Source organism: Macaca nemestrina, chromosome 7 (assembly GCF_043159975.1).
Source record: "Macaca nemestrina isolate mMacNem1 chromosome 7, mMacNem.hap1, whole genome shotgun sequence".
In the NCBI taxonomy this organism is placed as follows: domain Eukaryota; kingdom Metazoa; phylum Chordata; class Mammalia; order Primates; family Cercopithecidae; genus Macaca; species Macaca nemestrina.
In genome coordinates this window covers 162,325,606-162,336,855 of record NC_092131.1, presented here as the reverse complement: position 1 = coordinate 162,336,855, position 11,250 = coordinate 162,325,606, and the positions used below count along the sequence as shown (strand labels likewise).

At 43.7% G+C, this 11,250-nt stretch overlaps 1 protein-coding gene across 3 annotated transcripts in view; it reads right to left on the bottom strand.

Annotated features, from left to right (window-relative positions):
- Positions 1-1,589: 1,589 nt before the first annotated feature.
- The window catches only part of LOC105492462 (G protein-coupled receptor 176), a 121,017-nt gene continuing 111,356 nt past the window's right edge, over positions 1,590-11,250 (bottom strand). For 2 of the 3 annotated variants that reach the window (XM_011759613.3, XM_071067113.1), the window contains 2 exons: positions 9,631-9,883; positions 1,590-4,695 (listed from right to left, as the gene is read on the bottom strand). In XM_011759613.3, the coding sequence (XP_011757915.1) occupies positions 3,573-4,695; positions 9,631-9,883 (1,376 nt within the window). In that variant the 3' untranslated portion in view covers positions 1,590-3,572. The remainder of the gene's footprint in view (positions 4,696-9,630; positions 9,884-11,250) is intronic. The other variant, XM_011759628.3, reaches the window with a different exon arrangement.

Below are 11,250 nucleotides of genomic sequence, written 5' to 3'. Positions count from 1 at the left end.
GTACCCAGCTGGGATGCAGGAGTGGCTTTTCTCCTCAGATGAATCAGACCGGTGCTTGAACTCCAGATGTTCACTTAGCCCACCAACTAACTTGCAGTTTCTTTCCTACAGCTGGGGCCACTTCGGATTTGTATATCTGTCGTTCGATATCCTGTGTACTCCGCTCTGCTCTTACTTCGAAACAGTCATTGAGTGCATTCATATTCAGATATGGCCTACAGGTTAGTGGCCAAGGTGAACCTTCTTTGAACATCCTATTTTTTTTCAACTGGGAATTGTCTAGTTAAGAAATACTCTGGCTTACACAGTTATTTTTTCTTTAGGGAATCTAATAGTCCCTTGGCATTATGTATTACCCCAAAGTATCATCATTATGAATATGAATTACTGTTAGAATAACTGGGGAAAAGACCTGTAGTTTTCCAAGAATATTCCACATAAGCTGCCTAGCCACTTTATTTTTTTTATGTACTGTGTAAGTGCTAACACTGATACAGCTGTACTCTGTGCCAGGCATTGTGTTAAACAGATTATCTCATGTAATCCTAACAGGCGCTCCATGCCTCACTCGGACTCCCTGAAAACAGAGCTTGAGACGAGGGCTTTGTGCAGGTAGGATGTTTGGGAGGTGATCCCTGAGGGTGTGAATGAGGGCTGTAGAAAGCGAATCGGAGAAGGAGAAAGCAGAGTCAATAGAAGGCTGCGCTATTGAAGCACCATGGTGGGCCACAGGGACTTAACTCTGTGTCAGTGACCTCTTGAGAACTGGACAGAGGCCTCCTACAATTGTCCAGCAGGACAGGAAGCAGGGGCATTTATCCAGTGGTTCCCATGCCCCACAGGCCAAGGATTATTCCCAGACACAGGGAGCTCTGCTTTCAGGGAAGTGAGTAGATGCCGCCAGCAACAGCCCACTGTGGACACAGCTAAAGTCATAGGTGAAATATGTGAGTAGGGGCAACAGAAGCTTCTGACACAATTATTATCCTCCCATTTTACAGAGAGGGAACTGAGGTACATGGAGGTGACTTCATCCTCCCAAGGTCACAAGGCTAGTCAGTGTGGGGCCAGGATTTAAACACAGGCCATCTGACCTCAAAGCTCATGGCCCTAACTGTTGTGCTCCTGACGCCGCTCCCGCACAGGAGGGGTGATGATGGCTGCACTCCAGGCTTCCCTTGTGTAGCTCCGCCTAGAGATTTGGGTGTCCATCGCCAAAATCTGGAACCCATCTTGGTGATATTTTTTCAGATGTTGCATTTTCTCCTTAGGGAACTTATTTTCTTTTAGTTGCAACAACACAAGAAAATGCTACTGAAATGCCACATCTGCATTCATGAGGAAAAAAAAAAAATGAGTATCTTTCATCTGAGACCCTGTAGGAAGAGACAGGTTCCAACAGTGTATCACTTGAGGGAGATAAAAAGGGGAGAAAATATAGCTCATACAACTTTTCTTGATTTCAGAAACTGCTTTTCATTTTTTTATTAAAATGTTATTCTTCAAAGAGTATAGAAATACACCTGGCAATGACCTGTTAGAAGTCAGCCATCTGCTTCCAACATACATAAGAAACATACCCAACCAGATTCTGCCTCATCAAAATTTATTAAGTTGTACACATACAGTATATTATCAGAACAACACCAAAGTGGCTACACTTGACAGATTCTCCTAAAGTGGACACAATTTTCCTAGAGATTATTATTCCCCTTGATAAAAGTTGTAATGATTGTGAAAGTTTTGAAAGATAAGCTTGAAGGGCCACAGCGCTCACTATCAGGGCAAGGAGCTATAGATGCCATGCACACAGGGCCCGGGAGGCAGTGGAGTCGTGGGAGGGTGTGGCAGCCCCGTTTCTGCTGTGAGCAAACAGTGTTATGAGGAGACCAACACAAAGAGGAAGGTGCTTCCTCTCCAGGGGCAGGGTCTTTGGGTTAACGTTCAGGAAACACAAGACACCACACCCAAGAGAAGTAAGGAAAACAAAACTCCCTACAGGGTCTAGGCTCCCTCCAAGAGACAGGGCCAGTGTGGTCAAAAGAGGGGACGAATGGAGATGCGGAAGTTTGCTGATGAGGACACCCACTTCCCTTCAAGCTTGCTCAAGGCACCAGACTAGCTCCCCTAAGTACCAAGAGCAAGAACAAAACACCCTAGAGAAAAGGGCAGAGCTGGCACTTGGTTTGTCCTCACTAACAGGGAAGTGTTATCGGCGGTTCTAATTCAACCCGGTGAAATCCACCCCAGAGGGGTCCCAAATTGCTTGTGAGGCTGATGAGTTGAGGACACTGCCCTCCCTCTTCTACCCACTCTGGCTCCTACAAAGACAGGGAAGGAGGAAGTGAAGAGCTCATCTGGGCCAGATGTTGCCTTGGCACTCTACAATGACTATTTCTCCCTGTTCTGTTCCTCCTCTGTGTCCAAAATTAAGAGAGAACCACAGTTGTACAAACAGACTGAAAAGGAGACTGGCCATACCTGAGTTCTGGAGTCTTCCTCGGAAGGAAACCATCTTTGTCAGATTCTTGCCAACCTTTCGGGCAGAATCACCTTTCCAAATCAGGTCTTTTCAGTTTGATGTTTCCAAAGAACCCAGCTTACACTAACTCTCCATTTAAAAAATACCTTTTAATTCCAAAAGTTTGCAGAAGATGATTTTTTCAATACACTTGACTCATACTGGTTGTTACATAGCACCCTTCATGCGAGATCACAGGGAAGAGAAAAAAACGACAGCGCTAGAGGCATCTCTCAGGCATCTCCCCCTGTAAGCTTCTCTCTCATTTGTTGAGAAAACACAATTTAAGGTGAAACACATAGTGAAGACTTTTCAGTGTTTTCCAACCACCACTGACCCTGACCGGAGGGGGCAGGTGGATCTCTCTGAGGCGTTGGTGGTGCCAAGGGAAAATCAGAATTATCAAGGATGAAATATCTCCCTTACTCCTGGCCACATCTATTGTCATGTCTACCATAGGTGTGGAATCGTCATCCCTCACCTACATCCCAATGAAAGGGATGAAGGGTATCAGGAGAAACAGTTGAGTCATATGACTCGGGCTTCCAGAGAAATGGTGTAAGATGCCAAATCCCTATCTTCTCAATAGAAAATGTTTTACATGTTTAAGTTAATCAAACAGGCATTTTCTCTGGGGCCACCCTGCTCCATCATGATCTTGGAATTCCCTTAGAGTGTTCCTGCTCCCTGGGAGCTCTGAAAGTCTTCTCTCCGTGTGTTCTCTGCGGAGCCCAGGGAAGCGAGGCATCCCCAGAAAGTGTACACGGAATACCCACCTCAAGACCCATTCGAAACTGCCCAGCTCTTGTCCCCACAGAGAATAATGTGGACTTCACTAAGGACACGGACCACTGAGATGGATATGTATACTCCCTCAATAAAGAGGACACTGGATTTTATGTAGATTTCCCTATCATTCAAAAGCATCTGGCCCATATTGCAGGAATCAACTCATACTGAGTTGCAAGGAGATCATACAATCATATGGCCACAGTATTCCCACACTCTGGTGGGATATGGAAGCTCCCCATTGCTTCCAAGACCATCCTTGCTAGGAATCCACCTTTGGAAAAATGCTCACTTTATTGTTCCTGCTCATCTTCCGCTCCACCCTGCCAACTTTGGGCACCTTTGTCTGGATCAGCTCTTCTGGGGTGTTACCCAAGGGGGGAAGCAGCCGCTTCTTGCTGTTTCGGGTCTCTGAGAGCCACTGAGGAGGCAACTCAAAAGGCCCAAAGCCAAACTGCAGGGAATACTTATCAGGGAATGTTTCAGGTTCCACTGGGGCTGCTGGTGCCACCTGGGATATAGAGTCCACTGTGCCCAAGGGTGGGGCAGAGGGCACAAACTGTGGCCCCTGCTCTCCCTCCAGGCAGGTGCTAAATATCTCCTTGGCCTGGAAGTCAGCTGAGCCAATGTACTTGGCCTCACTCTCTTCCTCATCCTCTGTGGGCTTAAAGATCTGCTGCTGCCCAATGTGGAACATCTCCAGGAGCTGGCTGCCCGAGCGTATGCTGGGTTCCAGGCTGGCCTCAGCCACGCCGCTCCCTGTACTGACCACATTACGGCGACTGTACCGGTGGTGTAGTTGTACCAGGGTCCCTATCAAGCACTTGCGGACAGATTTGTTCACAGTAAGAAAGAGAACAGGGTTTGCCAGCAGGGAGACTTTGGGGAGCCAAATGGCAGTGAGCAGCAAGAAGACGGAAGTGTCGGGGACATTGAGCACGGTCTGGTAGACGACCAGGGTGGCATAGGGCACGCTACACAAGATGAAGACCATCACCATGGAGAGCAGGGTGGCGTGCAGCTCGGCCTCCCGCTGGGAGGCATAGGGAATAGAGATGGTGTTCTGTGGGGTCCGGAGCGCTGCTATGATGACCTTCTTCTTCTGGCTGGCACTCAGGGCCCGTCGGATCAGTATCAAGAAGAGGAACACCACCGCCACAGGCACAATGACCGTGGTGATGTTATACACCAGAACGTACACGAGGTGGCCCAAGGAGTTGCTCCAGACTTCCGTGCAGGTGGACGTGGCATAGATGTCGGCCACATTGGTTACTGCAAACACAGGGACACTGGCCACCACTGCATGGGCCCAGATGTACATCACCAGTTCACGGGACTTGGCATCAGATATTTTCCTCTCCAGTGGATAGAGGACTGAGTAGTACCTGCAAGATACACAAACAAAATTAATTCCACAGAAGACACTTCTTAAATTAGCGGAATCTATATCACCAAAAGCAGGTGAGAGGGAAGAAAGGTCAAGTTCTTTTATTCAGCCTAAGATAAAGAAACACTGAGGGAATCCCAGAAGCCAGACCTTAAGTTTTGAGGACTTTGCAAGTACAATAAGAAGCGTCACTAGACGAAAAAACAGAAACCTTTCCAAAGCAGCAGAGGAAAGCCCTGTCCTCACCAGGCGTTACAGGAAAACAAGGAAACAATTTCAATTCATAGCTAGCTTTATCATTGTTGCTACCAGGATGAAATCTCAAAGAGTGCTCTCAATATAAAAGATTTCTCCATCTGCTATAAAGATATCTACTTTTCAATTTGAGGGTAAAGGGTAATTGGTAAAAAATTTTACGTGGGCTAAAGAAGCTTTAGGGCAATCTTCAAAGCTACCAACAGAAATCAGTTTGTCTACACACATATCTAAAGCAGACTACGCCACAGTCCAGATATCATTAGCAATTACAGCTGTTCAGGGCAGAAGAACCCAGGATGAAGAATGGATTCTGACAAGGTCCTTTCACAAAAATCAATTCAGCTGACAAGAGTTATGCCTGCTCAACAGTCATTGCTCCCACGATAATCACTCAGTAATCCTCAGGGCAATTAACAGGTCTAAAATGCCTGCACAATTAGATTTTTGTTAAAATCAGATGAGACATTGGTTTTCCTTCCAACCATTAATTTGATCGTCTGTAACCACCTAAACAGAATTCCAAAAGCACGCTGTTTCAGTACCACCAGAGATTTGAGGGAACCGAGTAACTCTTTGGACCCTAGAACCACATCTGTAGTAAAAGGGCTGCTACTAGCCCTCAGAGATATGGTCAGTTTCTTCACATTAGTTTGGCCATATCTGTGCAGTCAGTTAATGCTAGGGTTGACCTTACAACCTTAGTGACACCCATTCACTTATAGGGCAAGTAAGCAGGCAAGCCTTCCAATAACACGTACTTTTTTTTTTTTTTTTTTTTTTTTTGAGATAGAGTCTCACTCTGTCGCCCAGGCTGGAGTGCAATAGTGCAATCTAGGCTCATTGCAACCTTCGCCTCCTGGGTTCAAGCCATTCTCCTACCTCAGTCTCTCAAGCAGCTGGAATTACAGACATGCACTACCATGCCTGGCTAATTTTTATATTTTTAGTAGAGACGGAGTTTCGCCATGTTGGCCCAGTCTGGTCTCAAACTCCTGACCTCAGTTGATCCATCTGCCTCGGCCTCCCAAAGTGGTTGCATTACAGACGTGAGTCACTGTGCCCAGCCTCCTGTAACAGGAGGTACTTCTGAGCACCACCTATGCACCAGGTCCTGTGCCTGGCACTGGGTTATAAGAATGAAAAGACACAGGAATGTCTCTAAACCCAATGGGGACAAAGATACACACACTAACAATTACGAACAAGGAGATGACAGCTCTACTAGCCGCAGGCACAAAGGAGGTACAGGTAGCGCCTAAAGCCACCTGGGAAAATAGCAAGAGAAGGAGACACTGCAGTGGAGTCTGGCAGGGGGACCAGCAGAAGGGGAACATTCCAGGCTGAGAGAGATGGGATGTAAACACAATAGTGACCACGGACAATCGGGGAAGGAGGGAGCATGGTAAGATGTATTCTAGATTTCTTTCTGGGAGGAGGGAAAAAGAGAAAGAAGTACCTAAGTGATGCATGCTTTCACTTTTTTTTCTCTGAATATAGGTAGTTTTCTAAGGACGACTCAGTAAATATGTGATGGCCCCACCCCTACACATGAATACATGCTTAGGAGTTCACTGGCTCTGACTGCCAGTCCTACACATGAACACATGTCCTACACACCCCTACACATGAATACATGCTTAGGACTTCACTGGCTCTGACTGCCAGTCCTACACATGAATACATGTCCTACACACCCCTACACGTGAATACATGCTTAGGAGTTCACTGGCTCTGACTGCCATTTGCTCACTGACATGTAACAAACCCAGGCTTCCATTAATTTCCAATCCTGTTATGTGTTGGGAAGCAGATTGCAACATAAGCACACAGGCTCACTATAAATAATGTTCTTTTTTTTTTGAGATGGAGTCTGGCTCTGTTGCCCAGGCTGGAGTGTGTACACCTCTAAACGGTGAAGCAAGAAGTGTAGATGACCTCCCGATTAAACTGCTGACTTAGTGCCATGAAACAAATAGTTATGAAGGAAGTGAGAGAAAAGACTGTCTTCTCTTCTTCAGGTGTACATGCAGATGCTTGCGAGTAATTTGCATCTGTGAATAACAAAATAGGAATTTATCAGCCCTGTTTTCCTACTAAAAGGACTTGTTTTACTTTTTTAAATCATGGTAAAATTACAATAGCTTTTCTGCTGGAAAGAAAATGAGAATTTCTTACTGTTTTCGTATTTCTTTGTTTAAGACCAAGGCCCCAGAAATAACCCACAGGGATTATTGCACTACTTCCAGGTATAACAGCAAACTGTTCAGAATAACGTATTCTCCTTCTTGTTGAGTCTTATTTAAAAAAAGAAAACCTTCCAGGATTCACAGCAGCATTACTCACAATATCCAAAAAGTAGAAACCACCTAAATATCCACCAACTCGTAAATGGAGAAACAGGTTCGGTATACTCCTAAAATTGAATGAATATATTATTTGGCCATGAAAATGAATGAAGTACTGATACATTCTATAACACGAACTTTGAAAACATGCTGAGTGAAAGAAGCCAGACACAAAAGAACACACATTGTACGATTCCACTTACATGTAATGTCCAATAACGTAAACATACAGAAAAAGAAAGTAGACTCATGGCTGCTATGGTCTGGGCACAAGGAGTGACTGTAAGTAAATGGGCACAAGTTTCTTCGTGAGTTAATGGAAATATGTTAAAATTATATTGTGATGGTGGCTGTACAACTCTATAAATATACTAAAATTCATTGACTTGTATACTTTAAATAGGTGAATTTTATCATATGTAAATTATATCTCAGTCCAGAATATCAAACTGAAGACTTAAGACTTTACCAGAGCAGGTAGTACCGGGGAAATTCAGCAGGACACTGAACACAAAATGGTTCGACATAAAAGGCATTAGCGTACCCACCAGAAGCACTCTTGAGAAAGGACTCTGACTTCACTCTTATATTCAAGTCCTGTGCAATGGCACTTTCCAGATATTCAAAAAGCAATGGAAGAGACATGCAACGTCACCATAAAGCAGGTGTGGCAAATTGGCATCTCAGGGCATACGTTCACCTTGCTAAAGGGATTCGGATGACCCACATAATACTTTTTGAAAAAATATTAATTGCCAACATTTTAAATTATGGAATTCTAGATTTTTTTATTCCTCTTCTGAAAGAATAGAAAAGTCCTGCCCACTGAATCTAGATTCCTACAAAGCAATTATTAGCTGCAACTGCTGAGCGGCTGATCCCCATGAACGGAAATGTGGACACACTCTTCACAGGCCACAACTGCAACCTGGCCTGTTATGGCTTGACTTGTCACCTGCCTTGTTTGGCTCCATGGATGGTGAGATTCCAGTCCCTTCTAAAGAGCTGCAGCTGCTCCTGGCAAGATTTGATGGTAACATGATTGCAGAAATATATCTAAGGAAGAATGTGCCATCAGAAGGGAAGCCTGAGAAAGAGAGGCAAATATTGGTGCAGCCCATCCTAACACAGGCCATAAATAATTCGCTTAATTCTTTCCACTGCTCTGGAATCTGAGGCTCAGAAAGTTTAAGCAACTTTACCCAAAGCCACTCAGCTAGAAACCTATGTAGGCAGGACTCAAAGTCAGGCTTCTATTCCAACATCCATTCTCTTAACCACAACGGCAATGACTTCTCCCAGTATGCTGGGGGCTTCATGTAACTCTGTGTCCCTGCATGCAGACAGCATCAGGCAGCTGAAGAAATCAGGGTCCCTGGCCTGAGAGGCTGAAATGACTCTACAGGTGAGTTATACAATCAATACCCTCACAGGTCATTAAGGTATTATGTTTTGAATGGACAAAGAGTTCTAAATTTTCACATTAATCTAAAATGTAGTTAAATTTTAACATAGGGCATAAAATCAGAACAGCCAGAACTTTCCCTTCAGCAATGTTTCCTCTCTGTTAATCTTGAAATCAAAAGTACTCATGGATATAAAATACTTTTCAATTTTTGCTTGCTTACTTAATTCAATTCTCTAGAATATATTATCTAAACTGTATTCATGAAGCACTAGCTAGAAAAGAAAAAGGCAGGAATTTGCTGATTATGAGATCTTTACACAATTTTCATAAAATTGATCAAATTATGTAGAATTGCAGTAACTGAGAGGTAAGGTTCACTTCCAAATGAACATCCTTTTAAAGAGGATGTGAAGAGAAAGCAATCACCACTGCAATATGAAGCCTTGGAAATCAATCCTCCAGAGGAATTCTGGTGTTACCTGGCCAGATCCAACTGGACCATCTCATCATTTGTTAAATAACCACTGAATCATTCCCTTTTTCTTTCAGAGATGTTCCATACTGCATCAAAAAGCCCTCGTTGCAGAGTTACCGATCAGATGAAAAATCTACCGCAAATTACAACACAAATACCACCAACTGCAACCACGCTGAAGTGACACCGTGATCTAGCAGCTCCGCCCCAGCATCCTCACCATGGAACTCCCACCCCCAGGTCTTCTCTCAATGGTTCTGTTTTCCCTGGCTGTTGCTAAATCAACCTGTCCTTTGTGAGGCATCTGTTTTGGACATTTATTCTCTTTCTGTTCATCACAAGCAGACTAAAAAGCAGTACACGGAACACTGACTACTCATTTGCCTCATGATGCTAATTTTTTAATACAACTCAAAAGAAAGTTAGCTCCTGGCTACCTGATCTTACCTGTCCAAAGCAATAGCAGGGAAGCTGAGGATGGTCACAGAACAGAAGACTTTGTGCAAAAATTTGACGACCTTGCAGAAGAGCATGGTGTAGATCCACCAGCAACAGTGAGGACTGGTGCTGAGGATGATGTCGAAGGGCACACAGACCAGGCTGGCACAAATCCCCGAGCAGGCCAGGTTTTTAATGAACCTGTTGGTGACAGATTTGAACACGGTTGTGCGGCAAGTTGACCATAACACCATGAAGTTTCCTGGCCAGATATGAAAGAAAATAAAATAATTTAAATAAAAATTTAAAAACCATAAAAAGGAAAAAAATACAGGTTACAAAATGTAAAAAAAAAAAACAAACCACATTTGAGAGTTGATTTCAAAAGATTTAATTTAAATCCTATTACAATTTAAATTTAACATATTATGACATTATTAAATCACTTACATATCAATAAGTCTAGAAAAAATTTTAGTGGTGAGATTCTCTATTTACTTTTGGGCAAAATAGTATTATAACAATAGCTTAGTCTCATCAGCATATAAACAATTTGTTAGTTATTACTTAATCCCAGGCAGTCTGCTCTTATCACGTTTTCCAATGACCTCCACGTTGCCAAACTCTGCAATAGAAATACAGTGCAAGCCACACATGTCATCTTAAATTTCTGGTAGCCACGTTTTAAAATAGTAAAGAGAAGCAGGTGAAATTTTAATATTTTTTATTCAACCCAACACATCCTAAATATTTCAACATATAATGATTACTTTAAAATTAATATTTTGCATTCTTGTTTTTATACTAAGTCTTCAAAATCCAGTGTGCATTTTATTTTACACTGACAGCACATCTCAGTTTGCACTAGTCACCTTTCAATAGCCACAGGCAGCTCGTGACCACCATACTGGACAGCACCATTCTAGACGTCAGCAGCGGCGATGCAACCAACCATCTCTCTTTGAGCATTGTCCTCTGCGGCTTCCACAGGCCTACAACCTCCTGGCTTTCCTTCCACCCTCCCACTTCCGCCTATCCTTGGCTGCTGCAAGTCTACTCTTACCAGGTTTTGCAGAAGAGCATGGTACAGCTCTGCCCCCTCTATCCTCTCTCAGTAGCCTCTCCCTACGTTAGACTACCCATTCTGGTAATTTTCCATCAAAATGCTAATGACTCCCAAATTCAGGTCCTAAAGTAGGCGTTTCCTCTCAGCTGTAGACTCCTTTTTCCAGATAAACTTCTGATACCCCTCTCAATCCCCACCATGTTCCTCAAGGGACTCTGATGCCTACTCTGATGCCTACTGCCTAATCTCATACCTTCCTTCCCCTGGCTTGCTGGGCTCCTGCCACTCCAGCTTTTGATCCATTCCTGAAACACATCAGGGCTAATCCTGCCTCAGTGCCTTTGTACATGTTTTTTTATGCTGCTTGGGATGTTGTTCATATGGCTGATTACTTTAAATCCCAGTCTTAGTTTAAATGCTGCCTTGTCAGAAAAGCCTTCTCTAACCATCATTTTATTTTAAACACTAACTGCTCCTGCCTCCATTATGCTCCATTATCATATCCCATTGCATCTTTCATAGTTCTCATCACAATTATTCATTTGTTGACTTGTTATCTCTCC